This window comes from Urocitellus parryii, chromosome 11, assembly GCF_045843805.1.
Source record: "Urocitellus parryii isolate mUroPar1 chromosome 11, mUroPar1.hap1, whole genome shotgun sequence".
NCBI classification, from domain to species: domain Eukaryota; kingdom Metazoa; phylum Chordata; class Mammalia; order Rodentia; family Sciuridae; genus Urocitellus; species Urocitellus parryii.
Window position 1 is genome coordinate 30,663,386 of NC_135541.1, and position 18,645 is coordinate 30,682,030.

Genomic DNA, 18,645 nt, shown 5'->3' on the forward strand with positions numbered 1-18,645 from the left:
CCGCAGAGAGTTGGTGAAAACAGAACGCCTTTCTTTCAGGAGTAGGTTTGCCAGGGCTGTGGACAGGGGGCAGCACTGAGACACAGTGGCTCAGATCGCTGCCTGGAAATCAGCTTGAATTGCTCCCTTGGCTTTCATAAGACCTTTTCTCTTGCTTAGTGATCCTCCAACAGTGGGTCTTACAACCACCTGGGGAAACTGGTGAAAAGAGACTCAGGCCATCTCCTGTACAGAGAAACCCGGCTCTCTGTGTTAGCCCTCTAGTGCTCTGACATACAATGCAATTTCAACATGCCCTCCACCAGGGTTCTCAGACTGCAGTGAGGATCCAAGTCACCTGGATGGCTTATTGATATTCACATTGCTAGGGCCACCCCTAGTTCTGATTGAGCAGATGTGGGGTAGGTACAGATTACATGCATTTCTAACAAGCCCTCAGTGCTCACTATGCTGTTGGCCCAGGGACCTGACTTTGAGAACCACTGTTCTACCACCATCTCTTCTTCCACACTGAATGGCCAGAGCACAGAGCAGTGAATGAGCCACTCCAAGGTCATGAAGCTAATTAAAGCTGAGTGCTCTGGTCATTTTAGTTTTAATCTTCATTATCATGATAATGTATATTACTTGTATAGCAGTTTGTAAAGTGTTTCTACCTCTATCAGTTCATTTCAACTTTTATCTTCATAATCACCCCATGTGAAAGAAAGGGCAGGAATCGTCACCTTCATTTTAGAGATGTAGAAAATGAGGCTTAAGAAGATTCTATGACTTGCCCAATGTCAAATAGTAATAGTTTGTCAAAACAGAGTCAGGCAGGGCAATTTTAAAACTGTTGGTCCACTCCTTGAAGCTGACTTTGAGCTTCAAGTGCTTAGAACAATAAGTGGCTACTTATTGTTCTAAGCACTTTATGCTTATTAACTTATTTAATCCTCACAACAATTCTCTCTATATATTCTATTATTACACCCATTATACAGATAGGGAAACTGGAGGACAGGAACGTTAGAAAATTTAACCAAGTAAGTAGAAAAATCAAGATTTGAATCCAGTAAGTTTAGCTTTGGAACCCAAGTTCTTACTGAGCCACCATATTACAGAATATAAAATTTATTTGGTTTAGGACAAACTGGGAATGAATATTTGCAAAATAAAGCCTGGCATCCAGATGAGACACTCACTTTGACAGCATACTCTTTGCCAGTCTGCAGGCTCACGGCACCTTGAACTTTGGCATAGGCTCCCTCTCCAAGCAATTCAGAGGTCAGCTTGTACATATCTAGGGGTGAAATGAATAAGAGGAATAACACAATGAGTCACCCTCTGCAAACAAAGATGAGAAGAAGATCTTCCATCACTAGGTCTCTGGATCTGACCACCCAGGCACACCATGTCTCTTTAGAACTCACTGACAGGAAAGACACGTGGCTTTCTGAGCTCAGTTTCTCAACAAGACCACATACAAGGCATCCTGTTTCTCATTTTAGGGATGAGATCAGAGAAAGGGTTTCAATTCAGCACTACTTCCTGAGCACCTACTGTGTGTCAGACAGCACAGCAGGGCAGAGTGAGGAATAAAATAGAGTCCCTCCCCTCTAAGGGTCACAGTCCAGTAGGGGAGAGAGACACATACACAAGCAGCCTCAAAACCAGGTGCTGTGAGTACTGACATAGAGGGACTAGTTAGAAAAAAAGGGGGGTGGGTGGGACAGGACAAGGAGATCTTCTTGGGGAACCTGGGGATCCTCATAGAAGGGGTGTGATTTGAATTAACATCATTCTTGAATTTACTCATTTGCTGAGCATCTATTATGTACCAAGCTCTGTGCTAAGCACTGGTGATACAAAGAAGACTAAAACACAGTTCCGATTTATACCACATACAATGGAGGTCACTGAAGGTTTTTGAGAAATTTTTAGAAGTCATCCACAGGAAATCAGAGACAGTAGGAGGTTGCAAATTATGCCTTGAGTTTTTAGTTATCGAGTCAGTGGTTGTAACAGAGTAATAGGCCTGAGTTGAAAGAATGTTAGTGACCTGCCCAAGCTCACAAAATAGCACAAGTTCTCTGTGTCTCCAGCATAGCCCTTGCCTGGCTGATCTCATCCTCCCTTGGTTCTACTCCCCAGCTCTTTTCTCTTGAGGCAACCAAGACTGAGCAGAAGACTTTAAACCATGACAGGAGATCTTATGGCTCTTAGTCATGAGAAGTATGTCACTGCAGAGGCTATCCTTAAATAATAGGAAAAACTCTCTGTGCTTATTGAAAGAGCAAAAGGCCTATTCTAAAACCCTAGAAGCAAAGGGCAGGCAAACCCTTGCACTAAGTACTTCTTTGTAGGAACAGACAGCACACTGCTGTGTGTAAGTATTTTAGGTGACATGCTTCTCTCATGGTGCACACTTCAGCATTAGCCCTTTACATTTGATAGCATGTCAGGTGGTTGGAATTCAATGTTCCTGACTCATAAAGTGCTTGTTATCAGAATCACTGTACAAAACAATCAACTTGCTGGTGTGTTTGAAAGGCTGGGAAGAGGGCCCATGAGGGGAAGCTACTTCAGGTCTCACAATGAAAGAAATATAGTTGAAGAGCAGCTACTGATCCTTTCTTTCAGTCCTTAGCAGTGATCTGCTTCCCCCATGCCCAGGGATAATAGCATCAGCTATGATCCTAGTGTTTTGCACATAGAGTGCCCCAAATTTCTGATGACCCAACATCATGTCCCCTAAACACAACATGTATTCTTTAAAAGGGAGTCACACACATGCAGCAAAGGTAGCTATACTCTTTTTTTTTTTTTCTTGGAATACTGCAGACTGAACCCAGGGAGGCTCTACCACTAAATTATACCCCCAGCCCTTTTTATCTCACTAAATTGCTGAGGCTGGCCTCAAACTTGTGATCCCCCCGCCTCAGCCTCCAGAGCAACTGGAATTAAAAGCATGAGCCACTGAACCTAGCCGGGTAGCTACACTTTGTAGGAGTCAAATTCTCCATTTAGAGAAGCCTGCAGTGTCATCTACAGCCATGGTCCTTGGTGATTCTTGCTTCTTCTTACATGGTTATTCTACCTCTCAGTAGCCCTATCAGGAACTGCTGGGGGCAGGGACACTGCTGGGACACACAATGCAATCTCACTCCATGTACAGCTCTGATAGACTGGTCTTTTTGCCCACTGATGGGTGCTTGGACTGTTCAGGGGAGTACTGTGCATCATCTGAGAGCTTTTCCACCCTGTTCATTCTGTCACCCCTTCATGTAAACCACCCACCCCTGTCTTCTCCCATCACACAGATGACCAGGGCTGGCACCAAGATCTGTACCTAGAAGCACTGGGATGCTCATCCCCTGCTTGGGAAAATACAGACCCACATCTAGGAGGGCTGTGGGACCAACCTTCAAACTTTCCTGGCAGGGAATCAGTGGCCCGGGCCTTCCGCTTCTTCTTCTTCCTCTTGTCACTGTCTGCGATGGGAAGGGGTTCACTGCTGCCCATCTCTGGGAGACAAGAGGAGGAGTGAGATAAACAGCACTGTACTGATCAAGCTATAAGTTTACCTGAAAGGATAAACAAGGTAGTGGGTGGGGTGACCCGTGAGCTTTACGCTGATGGGTTTTTAAATATCTGTGAGGACTATTGATTTGTTTTAACCCGGGAGGCAAAACTAAAGGCAAAACCATTATAAGAGATCATTAACTGTGGAAAGGAACTCAGGTAGGCAGGCTGGATTAGAAGAGGATAGCAGGGGCCTACTTTAACCAAGTTCATTAGCACATGGATTTAGATCTGCTACCAGTCAAACCATAGTCCACAATAGAACAAAGAATCCATAAGCAGAGCCCCACCTGTGACACTCTCAGGCCTCAGCACCAGGACTAGGCAAGAATGGGGGTGGGAGCAGGAGCCGGTGCAGATGAAATCAGAGGATTTGCACAGGGTTGTGGTGAAAGCCATTCTAGGGGACTCTGGGAAGGTAACAAGAGGGCTGGCAGGAGACTGAGAATACACCCCAAATTCTTTCAAGTCCAAGAGTACAGACTTGAGTGCTTGTGGAGCTCAGAGCATCCAGAGCTCTTTCCTCAGAAAGGGTGCAGAAAGGGCCTACTTAGAACCTGCAGTTGATAGGTCTACACCATGCTGCTAGATGAGGTTACTTATTGCAAAACCATTACTCTCTTCCTGGAAGGCACCTGGCTCCCATGTTAAAGGGAGGATGCACTGAGGCATACAGAAACTGGACAGATTGGGCAGGAAAGGGTCAGGACAGAAAGGAGCAGCAGGAGAATGAGGCAGGGAAAGAGAAAAGAAGGAACCATGAGCCAGTGTCCAATCACAGTTCTGTCTCTGGGACACTCTAGTAAGGGGCCTTCCCCTGTTAAAGATAAATTACTTATAGAACATGTCATGCCCCTGATCCAGAGTGGAGCCTTAATACTCTTCGCCTGCAGTTAGAAATAATAAGATTTCTCTGAAGTCTCTGGGTCTAAATCCCCACCAGGGTGATTAAGCCTCTACATCCTTCTGAAATAGACGCACTCCAGTGCTGATGGGGCACACGGTGTGAGGGACTTTAGACCAGCCTTCAATAAACACAGGCCCTGGGTTGTTGGATTTTTTTTTTTCTCAGAGATTTTAAAATGGAAGCTGGCTTTTTGCCTGCTGAAGGGAAAGGCCTTCTCCCTTCTCCAAGGATCTGCTGAACACGAATCAAAGAAATGGCAAGTCTGCCTGGAAGATTGATTAGTGCTGATGCCCGTCTATGTGCTGTTCTCAGAGGCAAGTACATTAGGAGAGGCACACGGAATGCACTTTCAACAGTGTTATCCAGAAAGCACGGTTAAGCAGCCAAGTGTCTGACAGCTCGGGTTAGGTGCTTGCTTCCTTCTATCTTTGGAATCTGATGACGGCGTATTTTAAATTCTACCTTTAGAATACAGAACAGATAAACACACAGATAAAGGGATCTCAAATACAGAGGATCTCAAAATACTGTTCCATCAATAGCTTCAAGCACAAGCTTTATCTGGGGACAGCAATGCTGTATGAATTCAAAGAATTAAACACTGGTACTAGGACACCTATCCTCACCAAGGGAAATTTGAAGGAAAAAATATATGAGAAATGGCATAGTAATAAAATGCAGGGTCACTCATCTTCAGGAGCTCAAGGAGTGGGCTCTGACCATGGGGCAACAGACCAAGGAGTGGCCCTGACCTTGCAAGCACTCCAGGGTCAACTCTGGTCCCATCTATTGTCTCATCAGCTCTGTAAGCCAGGTATAGAGTGGACGAATTTTGGGTTCACCTCCCCCCACCCCTCCCTACTTCTATGGGGAATCTGCTGACAAGCAAAACAGCCAACAGGCAGGCAGCATGCAGGAGCAGCGAGAGAGCTGGCAGCATTGTGACTCACAGGGGATGCTCAGACATACTTACGGCTCTAGCTAGAAAACCCTGTTAGTGGCAATTTATACTTGCTCTTTACCACAGCAGGCTGCAAGCCTCTTGGGAAGCAGCATACCTCTGGGCATCGCTGCACACTCAATATTAGATTTTATGGCTTCACACACAAAGATGGAGTACCTGGTTTATTCTGCATGGATCTCAACGGAAGAGGGTATGCCAGAAGGAACAAATGGTTAAGACTTTCCTGGCAAACACAACTTGTTGAAGGAGAGTTGTTTTTGAAACTAGGGAGAAAAAATGTAAGAAGATGGTGAAGAAAAAGAAACATGCTTAACTTCCCTGTTTTCACGATGGGAGGTGGGGGTTGGGGAGAGGTGTTGTGCTCTCATCAAGGGGTTGCTAGTTCCCCATCTGGAAGTGGACCACTCTTTAATTTGTCTGTCTGTGGGACCTTAATTCAGTACACTTGCAATCACTAAATGCTTCCACAGGTGGAAGGTCCCACAGTCAAGCTGTACCTTGGCCTTCCTGTTGCCCTTGGCCTAGGAATTCTTAACCATCAAACTAGCTTAAAAGTGTTTGCCCCTTCAGCTCCCTGATAACTCCAGATGAGTTAAGGGTTGTGCAAACACAGATAGGCACTAGGCAAACACTGGGCAGTATCACTGCACAGAACTAGTAGTGAGTGCGCCAGCCCCACCGCAAGAGGCTGTGGTTGGGTGCTGATTTCACTAGGCCTTTAGTACTCCAGTGCTTCTAAAGCCACAATTGTCCCCTGTGTACCCCTGTCTCTAAGGCATGGCACAGTGTTGGACACATATCAGCCCCTGGAAACTGCACACTGAAATGGAAATGACATGAAAAGATGCACATACTGTCAGTGCAGGGTGTGTCACACAGAGTGCACACTCTGACAGAAAGGTGGCAGAGGAAGGCTATTCTGGCCTATGAATGCAGGTCAGTACTCTAATCAGTTCCTGACACAGTCCCCCATGACACAAAATGTTCTTAGCTTTCTAGCAAAAGACCAATTTGTTATGTTAGAGGAGGAAATGAGCCCTCTTCAGTTTTTAGACAGAACCCAGCTGGTCTGGAGGCTCCCCAGTCCTTGCCTTCCTCTTGGGCAGGCTCAGAGGCCCACATATGTGTAATTGGGGGAGGTAGAGGTGGAACAGGAGAAGCAGCACACTGCTGGGATCAAGTCCTGGTAGAAGTCCTGGTTCACATATTACCAGACAGCACCTAGACCAAGTGGTTTTGCCTCTTAGAGTCTCAATTTCCTCATCTGCAGAATAGATTTAAAAATACTCCTGCCCTATCCACCTCACACGGTTGCTATAAAGACCCAATGATATAATTAAATATATAAATGTGCTTCAAAAAACATATGTGCATGCATAAGTATGTATACATACATATGAACACACAACAGAATTCAAAATCTTGATAGAAATACACAAAACAGTAAACTTCTACTACATTTAAAGGGTATGATTATGCACCAGGCACTGTGCTGGGAATTTTATATCTGTCTCATTCTTATAATAATCCCCCAAAATAAATATTTTACTGTATTTCTGGTAAGGAAATAGGCTCAGAGTAGACAGCTGGTAGGCTAAGTAACCTACTGATGCCGAACATCCAGTTAATGGTTTCTCTGAGATTCAAACTCAATGCTGCCCCTTCAAGTCCAGGCCATTTCTAATCTGTGATAGTTACTCTGTGTGATGGGGTGATTTTTATTTTCTTCTTATTCATATTTTTCAGTATTCTATAAATTTTATGCAATTAATTTTTTAATTTTTATGCTATTATTTTTTAATATTTATTCTTAAGTTTTAGATAGACACAATATCTTTATTTTCCATTTATGTGGTGCTGAGGATTGAACCCAGTGCATAGCACATGCTAGGCAAGCGCTCTACCACTGAGCCACAACCCCAGCACCTACGCTATTATTTTTTAAATCAAGTTTTATTTCTTAGTGAAATACATAATGATTTTTCTCTAATACATATTGGAATTTAGAATCTATGGTTTTTAAAATTGCAGCTAGATTTCTCTGTATTGAAATTCATCATTCAATGATGAAAAACTATTGGTTTGATAAATATATTAATTTTATAATTATGAAAAGCAACAAATGAAGGGGCTGGCAGTAAAGTTCAGTAACAGAGTATTCACTTAGTGTGCTTGAGGTTCTGGGTTAGATCCCTGATATCACAAGAAAACATAAAAACTGCTTTTATTTTTTTAAATACTACTTTTTAAAGGAGTTACTTTATAAAAAACAGACAAAGAAATGCCCTGAACATTGGAACCTGAGAGCTGTCTGTTGCTCCCACTCCTGCCTGAACTCTGGCCAGTAGTTCAGCTTCTCTGAGAGTCAGAGAACAAAATGGGTAAGAATTAAGGGTGGGCTGCCCATGCCCTAAGGCTATTGTGAGGATCAAATAAGAAACCAGACAAAGCACAGTAATTATTCACTCAACCAATGCTGTATTTCCTGGGCACCTACTGATCCTTCAGTACTAGACATTGAAAACATGAGGAACATACCTACTCTGGTAGCAGTAACACATATAACAATTTCAATATGGTAGGACAAGTGCCGTGACAGGGAAGTTCCAGGTGTGCAGAGCAGAAGAGAGGAATCTGACTAGCTGGGCAACTGAAAGATGAGACAGATAAGCTGGCACCTGAAGGGTAAGTGGGAACTACCCAGGGTAGGGCTGGGACAGAGCGTCTCAGACTGAGGAAAAGCACCCTAAGGTCTGCAGGAGAGGCGCCATGGACGGTTAGGGCCACTGTGCGTCGTTCAGGCCAGCTGAAGCATGGCACATACAGGTGGAGTGATGAAAGATCAGATCATAAGCAGTCTCAGCATCATCAATAAGAATCAATGTTTCCATTCCTATCTTGCTTTCTCTGTTAAAACGAGGATGCATGTTTTTATATGCATAAATACATTATGTATTTCATTTGTGAAATGTGTTAGCCAACAAATACTGATTATACTGGAAGTACAGCAGGTATTAAGGATACAGATCTAAGACTTAAACTGGCATCTGCCCAGGTAATGGTCTAGGGAACTCCTAGAGTGACAGGGAGTCCCATGGGGGTGGGAAGGAGGCACATAGCAACAAGTTCTCTCCCTAGCAGGTCACCTTAAGGCCCACCTTCTGAAACAACTGGGTCATTTCTCTATAAAGCCTGATGAGCCAGCTGTACTTTCCCCCAAGCCACCAGCTCTGCACTCCATACTCTCACAAAGCCTATACAGAATTCACCAGCTGTCACATCTAAGTGGGTGATAACAAACTGGTCAGGTCCGACTAACATCCGTCTGCAAACAACTCCTGCTCCCCACCCACCCACTCAAGCTCTTTCAAGGTCCCAATCTGTCTGAGCATTTCCTTTATCTATAGGGCCTTCTAGAGAAGGTAGAGTGGAGAGAGCAAGCTGAAGAGTATAACCTCGAGCTTGGCTGCCTCCTCAGGCATCAGTCAGCTGAGGGCCCAAACAAATGGCAAGCTGAAACAGTGGAAGGAAATGGAGGGCTGGAGCTGTGGCTTAGTGGTAGAGCACTTGCCTAGCTTGTATGAGGCTCTGGGTTCAATCCCCAGCACCAAAACCCAAAACAGAAAACAAACAAACAATAAAGGAAACTAAGGAATTAAAGGAAATGGAACAGACACTCTCAGAGAGGAGGCCACGGCTAAGCCATGTGAGACAGAGGAAGAGGCAACACGCAGGCTGGGGAGACTGACCCAGATCATTTACTACTTTGAAATGGCAGCAGTAGTTACAGTGCACTCTATCATCAGTAAGACTTATAGTGTACACAGTCACCACAGGCCAGGCAATGTTTAAGCACTTTACAGACTCTATACACTCACTCATTTAATCTTCATAACTTTATAGGGCAAGCTAATTATTGCCCACATTTTGCAGATGAAGAAACTGAGATACAAAGAGATAGGATGGATTGCCCTTGGTCACATTTGCCCACGTTACAGAGCTGGGACTTAAGATTAGACAGTCTGGCTCAGAAGTCAAGCTTTCAACCATTATACTGTACTTTAACATTAACACTGAAAGGCAGGAGGGGTAGCCAGTGAAAGTCAGCCATCAATGAGGATGCTGTTGTTTATAAACCTTGGCCCAGAGCTTCCCTACTGATGTGCTATGAATAAGACACTTATCCCTCATCAGGCCTATAGTCCCTGGGCTCACAGTTCATGCAGCCAAACACTACCATTTTCTCCCAGGTGCTCTGATGTCAAAAAGCTGGAGGTGCTGGGGATATAGCTCAGATGGTAGAGTGCTTGCCTTGCATGCATAAGGCCCTGGGTGAAATCTCCAGCACCACACACACACAAAAAAGTTGGGCAGCACTGCTTTAGTTTACATAAATACAAGGCTTTATTACCACATCCTCTTTATTATATTAGTCTAAATGCTAATCTAGTTGGATGTGGTGGCACATATCTGTAATCTCAGCAACCAGTGAGGCTGAGGCAACAGAATCGCAAGTAGGAAACCAGCCTCAGCAACTTAGTGAGATCCTAAGCAATTTAGTGAAACCCTGTTCCAAGTATAAAAAGGAGTGGGGATATGGCTCAGTGGTAAAGTGCCCTTGGGTTAAATCCCTGGTATAAAAAAAAAAAAAAAAGAAAGAAAGAAAGAAAGAAAGAAAGAAAGAAAGAAAAAAGAAAGTCGTGCTCTGAGATAACTTTATATTTGTATTCTGTCATATATGGAATATAAGCTACAAACCAAAGTCCGACCACATTATTTCATGGCAGTCTGGATATTAGGTGCAAGCCCACACTATTCTCCTACCTGACCTGGTGGTTGGCTGATGTGGTTTCTAATGGCATCATTACTTTGTAGGAGCCAAGGAAAGGGCACTTTAAGCAGAAGCCAATCAATTTAACATGATTAGTGCAAGGAGCCACAGGTAAAATCAGCTCAGTCAAAAGACCATCTGTTAAGTGAGATTCCGTGGAGCTAAAGTGTTACTCCTTTTGCCCAGGAAGGCTAGACAGCCTCATGAACACTTCAGGATCTCACTCAGTTGTGGTAAATACAGCATGAGGTCTGCCCAGGGTCTGGGTGGCAAGCCACAAAAAGCCTAATCAGGGCTGCGGTATTGAGATTTCCAGAGGTCAAAGGTATAGATTAAAGCCCATCTTCTCCTTCTGTTCTGATTTTGGGATCACAGCAGTCTTCAGAGCCACACTGCATTTTGTGCTAGAAGGAGTGTCAAGAAGTACATGGAAGTGGGGAAATGAAGCAGAACTGGACTTGTGTGAGAAGTAGAGAAAAACATAGGCTGCTATAGATCACCAAGCTCATAAATATGGCCTAAAGGCCCTTCAATACCTGGTCCCTGTCTTTTTTCTACCCTCAACAATCAACAATCATCCTTTCACATGAAAACGAAAAATAGCAGCTCCTTCAGCATGCAGTTGAAACAATCCTATGGGTACTGGGAATTTAACACAGTGCACTTTACCACTGAGCTACATCCCCAGCCCCTACTCCCCACTTTTTGAGACAGTCTCATTAAGTTGCCCAGGTTGACCTCAAACTTATGATCCTCCTGCCTCAGCCTCCTCAGTTAGGATTACAGGCATGAATCATAACATCCAGCCATCAAGGACAGTCTTACACGAAAATGGCACTTTAAAAAACTGTGAGTGCATAGCAGTGAAGAATACATTGGCCACTAGCACAGTTCAGTGTCATTGCCTAGTGCTAAGGCACTCACAGCTTCCTGTCACTCTGCAACATTAAATAGCATCTTATTTAGCACTATCATGAAAATCCTCTTGACTTTGCAGATTCCCTAGAAGCATTTCTGCATAGCACATTTGTGAACTACTGTTCTAGGCAATGGGGAGGGACTAGGGACCATGGAGGATGTGCCTAGGGCTATCACACTGTCAGTGATGTGTAGAACAAATTGCAGGCTGGGGACAGACAGGAGACTGAGTGAGGCTACTGCAACCACACACAAGAAGGCCAAAAAGTCCTATAGCTGGGGCAGGGATAGCAGGGATAGAAGCTAAGAGAAAGGCAAAGCATGTTTCAGTTGGCAGAAGGAAACCACAGAGGCAGAACTAGTCCCTGTCCTGCCAAACGACTGAACACAGTAGAGGAGCAAAGGCTACTAGTCTCCTTGAAGGAGGGGACAGTGTATAATTCCCCTCTATCCTTACTGCCTAGTATGCAGTCAGGCACAGAGGGAGTCCTCACATGTTTATGAATATATGCTTTTTAACCAAAATGAGGTAACCAAAAGAAGAATATTGCTATCAGAGAAGGGGAGAACACAGCCTGGGGATGGGGAGCAGGGGGTGACAGTGGTACCACTGAGAAGCTTCAGATATAGATGTGTGACACAAAGTTGCAAGGACTATGGAAACTCAGAGACCAGGCTAAAACCATTTCACTCAACTCTCATCTGGCACATCTATAAATAAGACATGCTTTATAACCTTTCAGGCATCACAAAACCTCAGGTCAGAGTAGAACACAGAACATTTCAAAACGTCATCTTATGTGTCATACATTAGTTTAAAAACAAACAGAAGAGATACAACAGAATTATTAGCAATGGTTCCCTGGGAATGAGATTGGCTGAGTACAAGAATTTCACATTTTATATTTCTGCTGTATTTGATTCTGATTTGCTATGATGTACTTGTTCTTCTTTTGTACTTAAAAGGAATAAATATGTTTTATTTACTGCATGGTTTTCTTTATGAACCTCTGTTATTCTGAGGAAATGTGCTCCTCCTTACTAAGCACCTGTCTTAGACATGCCAGGCTGCTTGGCTAAGTCCAGCTGCTCAACTAAATACTGAAAACCATCAACTGCTTAGCTGATCTCAGGCCCACCCCTTCCTCTAGAAATATCAGATAATTTCAATGCTGATATTTGACATTTCAAAGGATAAGTGAAATGTCCACCCAATCTCCTTTTAAATAAATTTTTTAGCTGGAGTTGGACACAAACCTTTATTTTTTATTTATTTTTATGTGATGCTGAGGATCGAACCTAGTGCCTCACACATGCTAGGTGAGCACTCTACCACCCAGCCACAACCCCAACCCTCCACACAATCTTACCTATGGGTTTTCCCAACTTTTGAGCAGCGGTCTTCAGTGAACGTGAAATTCCAAGGGAAACAATGCTGCTGTTGGATGGGTTCACTGGCTTCTGCACAGAGCTGACCTTCAGTTCTCTGCCTGCTTCATCTTATCTGGCACAAAAATCTTTAAGCAGAAGTAGAAAGGATTGTCAAAATGCTGACTTCTCTAAGAGGCCCAGAGAAGACAGAGATCTACCCATGTGTCCTCCAGTCCTGCTAGTTACCCCAGGAAGTAGACAGGCACATGGCAGTCACAGACATCTCCAAGCTCTAAAAGTCAACAGGTGAATATCTGAAAATGCTGACACTAAGCACTGGAAGATTTAATGGGACTCCAGGTAAAATTTTTCATTTTTTTGTTTCTACTATAGAATTCTAGGTCCCCAAAGATGTAACTGGGCCAGAATGACAGAAATGGACCCCTCTGCCCACTTTGAGAAGTCTTATGCAGAAGGTAAAAGCTGACACTTCTGTGCTGCCTATCTTTTAGAGACAAGTGAACTCTGTCTTCATCTCCTAGTGTCCTGGCTCAAGTCTCATAGATAAGAAGTAACAGCACCAGAAGATAAAGCAGATGCAGGCGACTCAAATGGAAACAAGGTTTTGTGCCAAGTGTGTAATTTTTTGCTAGTTTCCAATGTAATGACTTAAATTTTCTGTATGTCCACTGCTATTTTTAATCCCATGGCTCTAGCTATCACGTTAAGAGTTGTTTTGTCAACTTCTCTCTATTAAATAAATATTTACTTCCCCCTTTCCTGGGAAAAAGCTCTGAAAATGCAGTTTAAATCTGAATTCTAGGCCTTAGTGCCAAAAACTTTTTAAAGGCTTTCTAATTTGAAGCTGGAAGTGTTTCATCATTTTACCTTGAACTACATGTCCCCAGTTGGATGTGTCCTTAACCCCTACCCACGGCTTCCTTCCTCCTGATTTCTTTCTGCTCTGTCAAATTACATCATTCTGCCAGTTACCCAGCCACAGAACTTTTATGTCATTTCCAGTATCTCTTTCTTCTCCTTCTGCATAAACTCCAAATGCTAACACTGTCAGGCTTTCCCTGACTCTTATATTCAGCATCTTGAAAAATAACTCCTACTCATCTTTTAAGGCCCAGGACAGTTCCAGAAAGCATTCCTGTAAGTTGCAGAAGCACCCTTTACCTTGTTTCTAATTCACCCAGCATTTCATGGACAACACAGAATTCCATTACAACACAGCTGTCTATACACAAGCATGTGTGGCCTTCCCACAGGGCTATAAGTTCCTCAAAGGCAGGGGTTATCTTTTTTACCTCTGTATTTCCAGCATTTAACACAGTATCTGGCACCAAAGGGCTCAATGAATCTGAATAAACTATGTCATCCTCAAAATATCTCCGTATTGTCCCTTAGAGCCATTAACACATTGGGTAGTCCTGCCTATTGTGCTTTTTATTCCCAAACCTCTTAGACCAAATGAAATGGGTTATTCTCTCTCTTGTTGCCACCCCCGCACTTCCAGTGAAGGCCTTGTACACCTTTGAACTTCTAACTCTTTGCTTTTAGTCTTGCCATTTGGTCCCTTCTCATTGCCTTTTTTAGGGGTTGGCAATTTTTTTCTGCAAAGGGATACAGTAAATATTTTATGCTTTGTATCATGCGGTCTTTTTAGCAATTGCTCAATCTTATCTTTGCAGAGGAAAAGCATTATATATTGAATGTAAATAAATGACTGTAGCCATATGCTAATAAAACTTTATCGATACTGAACTTTGAATTTCATATACTTTCCTTGTGTCACAAATATTGACTTATTATCCCCAGCCATTAAAAAATGTAAAAAAACATCCTTAGCTGAAAGTTCATACAAAAACAGGGGGCAAGCCAGCTGTGGACTATGGGTCATAATGTGCTAACAACAGGCCTACAGTAGAAAAGAAACAAAAATGAAACTCAGAACTCCTTTATGAACTTCGTATTATTCTGCCATTTGGAGCCACCCTGGGGCTGGGGAAGTAGAACACACATGGGCTTTCGAGTATGAGGTCTGGGATGCTAATTCTGGCCCTATAATCTACTACCAAAGTAGTCTTGGACATAATTTTTTTTTCTGGGACATAATTAACTGCTTTTGACTTCAATCATCATCTATAAAATAGAAGCAATAATATACCTGTTGTGAGAATTAAGCCAGTTTGTGTATATTAAGCTCATGGCACCAATGCCTGGCATTGGTTGATTCTAGCTTGTAATAAGGCTTCTCCAGATCAACTGTGGCTCTGGGAAGCAACCCTGCCACTCTGTAAACCACACTGGGCAGTAGGAGAGAACAAAGCGATAGCCAAGCACAAAGCCAGAGAGACAGACATTGGTTGTTTTCAGACACATGGTGAAGATTCTAAGGGCCCAGTTAGCCCTTAGAATTCCTCTGCTACCATTCCTAATTCTGTTGGGCCACTTTTCCTCCTTAGCAAGAACTTTTGACTTGCACGGTGCTTAACCCCTCTTAGCATGCTCACCAAATATCTAGGTGAGCCCTGGAACCTTTCTTCATTCCTGTATCTCTTCCTTTTGGTCTGGGGAAATTCAGACCAAACACACACAGACTGGCCTGTAGCTGGGTCTTAAATAGGCTGTGCCTAGCTGGGCACCCAGTGCTCTCTCCATCCTTCATGAACTTCCTGTTGTACTGAAAATGGACTTTCTCCAGAGCTCAAGAACTAGACTTGCTATGGGAGTTTTAGAGCCCAAACCCCCAAAGTATACAAACAAGGGACATCACATTACTTTTAAGACAGAAAACATCAGTGTGGCACAGAAAAGGCTAAGGCTTAAGGTATTTTCATCCTTGTTTCAAAACCTCTAAGGGTGCCACTGTGTCTGGAATACAGGAGCTCCACTGCGGTTTCCCCAGTGTTGCCCAGACCAGCCCTCCTGTATTCTGCTTTCCTCTCCCTTCCAGAAGTCTCCACCTGCAGTCCAGCCAAAGGGGCTGTTTCTTATTACCCTAAACAATTTCCAGCCTCCCGCCGTTGTTAATTCAATTACAGTACTTAAAAAGCTTTATTACACATCTTCCCCTAGACTGAGCTAAGGACAGGGAGGAGATTATGTCCGAGTCAGCTCAGGGTTCCCTATACCTAGTGGAAGCCTGGCATGGGGCAAACACTTAATAAATGTTAATGAATGAATCAAACTTCTGAAGTTTTCTCCCGTTAAACTGTTTTAGACTCTTATTAGCAGACTAGCACAGTCTGGGTCACTGCCAAGAAGTAGAAAAACCAAAGAGAAAGAAAAGAAGCATAACCAATGTGATCCAAGTGATGGAAAATAGGTTTTACGGGTGCAGTGAAAGCAGCCCAGGCTGTTTAGCCTGGAGAAGAGATGATGAGGCCTAACTGGATTCTAGGTTTAAGTACAGAAAAGGTTCTCATGAGAAAAATCTTGATCTCTTCTTCCCTTTATAATAAGAAGAAACTTTTCCATATTCATGGAAAAGGAAATAATAAGAACTAGCTTAAGATAAGACCAGGGGGGTTTAAACTGGATAAAAGAACCAGATTAGGCACGATTTTTCAGAGATACTGCATTGTTTTTGGCAAGTGTACTGGAGGAGTCTTGCTTAGCACTTTTGCTAAAAGCTGTGCAAAAGGAAACAAATATGCCGTCTGGTCCTGTTTACTGTGGAGAGACATGGGAGAAAACCCAAGTCAGGTGAGATTTTCTAATAAGCCACTGACTTTTTTTTTCAGTATTGGGGATTGAACCGGGGGTGCTTTACAACTGAGCTATATTCCAGTCTTTTTAATTTTTTTTTTTTTTTTGAGACAGGCTCTCACTAAGTGGTCAAGGATGGAAACTGGCAAAACTTTTGCCTCAGCCTCCAGATTGCACACAGCAAGCCACACTTTTTATTGACTCTTTTCCTACAGGCACTTATTCTGGTGTCATGATTTGTAACCCTGTGACAGAATAATCCAACATTTCCAAGTTTCACTAATAGGGCAATGGAAAGAGTGAAGGCAGTGACATCAGAGTGAAATGGTAGGAGAAATGAATATATTGTCTATAAAAACAGTGCTAAAACTGACATTAATATAATTTGAATGATTATAATTAAAGCTAACATTCATTCAGTACCTACCACATGCCAGGTAGCATTCATATCCCTCCCCCATTTTACAGATGAAGAAACAGAGGTTAAATAACTTGCTGAAGTCATACAGCTGCACAGTGACAGAGGCAGGACACAAATCCAGACAGTCCAACTCTAGAGTCTACACCTTACTTATTGTCTTCCTATAGGAAGAGAGGCTGGATCTTGAACCTTAAGATCTCTGAATTCAGGTTCCTTCCCTTAATCTGCCCCAAGTCAGGAAGGGCAAAGCAATACATGACAGTTAGCAGGAGTCAAGGCCTCAGAAGTGAAACCCAATCTCCCCTGTTACAGAGAAGGAAATTGAGACTAAGGACTCAGATGAGGATAAGCAGATCAGGGCTTGAATGCCAGTTTCTTATCTCCTATTGCTCTTTCCTCCATTACAGATTCTTGTTGAAATGTGAGGAAATGATGCAATACAATGTGTCATATGCGTTGCTTCCCCAGAAGATTTCTGGAACAAACTGCCAATTGCACATCAGAACCCTTGCCTGAATTACAAGGGTACTCATAGCCTCTCTAAACTCATTTTAAGATTCTACTAGTTAAGGACGATAGTGCACCGACTTATGGTATTACAGGAGCTGCCAAAATGCACATATTAACCCAATCAAGCAAACCTAGACCAGGCACCTTCCAAACTGTGGCTCACAATTTAAGGCCCCTCACTGATGTCCCTATTCTGGGTTCTTTGCTCCAGACAGCCCCAGTCTGGCACCTAGAACCCTGCAGCAAGAGGGAAAAATTGTCGGCCTTTGAATCTAACCCTCGTAGGTCTGAACCAAGCTATGCCACTTACTAGCTACCTGACCTTGGGAAAATCACTTTAATCTTTCTGAGGTCTGGTTTCTTCACCTTTAAATTGGGGGATATTGCAGGGATTGTGAGGATTAAATAAATTATAGTGTGTAAAGCATGTGGTACATTGCAAACCACAAAGCAGACACCTGATAAATATTAGTGTTCTTTCCACCCCTCTCTACATTTGTCCACAATCCACCATTATTTCCCCTCCTCACCAGCTCTCCTTCTTTCCCCTGGCACACTTACACACACGCTGGGCATCTCTGCCTCTAGACCATCCTTCAAGCTGCTCCTTCTCCCACCCAGCATAAATTCCCCACCTTCAGGAATCCTCTGGTCAAGATGGGATTGATTTTTCCTTCTCTCAAACTCCCACTTTGTTTACATTCCTTACTACATTTACCACAGTCAGTCTGCTTTCAGTTATTTATGTACTTATCTATCTTCCCAATGACACTGCAGGGAGAAGGCTTGGAGAAGACAATTACTTACAAGAGGGCAGGAAATGTGTTGTTGTCCTCTATGTATATTTCTCAACAGCAGGGGCTTGTACATGGCAAGAGCACAATATGTTCTTGCTGAATTGGATCTCTCCGCCCAAGACTGGGATTCTTTATACAAAAATCCAGGACTGAATTTTTTCCTAAAATAATTACTGCCTAACTAAGTAAACAGGCAATTTAAAAAACTTATTCATTTATTGAGTATTTACCATGTGCCTCAATACTATACATTGACATTTATTCCTATGCCTAAACTAAGATCCACTAATACTCATGTGGATTTACTTTATTCCTTTCTCCATTTCCCCACCCCCATGGTACTGGGAATTGAACTCAGGACCTTACACATGCTAGAGAAGTGCTCTACCATTGAGCTACATCCGCATCCCCTTTTTTGTTAGTTGTCCAGGCTAGCCCTGAACTTAGATCCTCCTACTTCAGCCTCCTAAAGATGGGATGACAGGCAGGTGCTACCAAGTCTGGCCCTTTTTTCATTCTTCCAACATACTCAGGACTCCTCTTGTTATATTTTTCAGCATGCATGGAGCCACTGTTGGGAGGATGTCTTTTACTCCCACAGGAAGGCAGATTTGGGAGCAAGTTCTTTGGAGAACTGTTCCACTC

General features: G+C 43.2%; 1 protein-coding gene across 3 annotated transcripts in view; it reads right to left on the bottom strand.

The window, feature by feature from the left end:
- The window catches only part of Mknk1 (MAPK interacting serine/threonine kinase 1), a 42,506-nt gene that overhangs the window by 20,793 nt on the left and 3,068 nt on the right, over positions 1 to 18,645 (bottom strand). For 2 of the 3 annotated variants that reach the window (XM_026397797.2, XM_026397799.2), the window contains exons 2-5: positions 12,555 to 12,701; positions 5,592 to 5,698; positions 3,405 to 3,506; positions 1,185 to 1,282 (exon numbers count right to left, since the gene is read on the bottom strand). In XM_026397797.2, the coding sequence (XP_026253582.2) occupies positions 1,185 to 1,282; positions 3,405 to 3,506; positions 5,592 to 5,607 (216 nt within the window). In that variant the 5' untranslated portion in view covers positions 5,608 to 5,698; positions 12,555 to 12,701. The remainder of the gene's footprint in view (positions 1 to 1,184; positions 1,283 to 3,404; positions 3,507 to 5,591; positions 5,699 to 12,554; positions 12,702 to 18,645) is intronic. The other variant, XM_026397798.2, reaches the window with a different exon arrangement.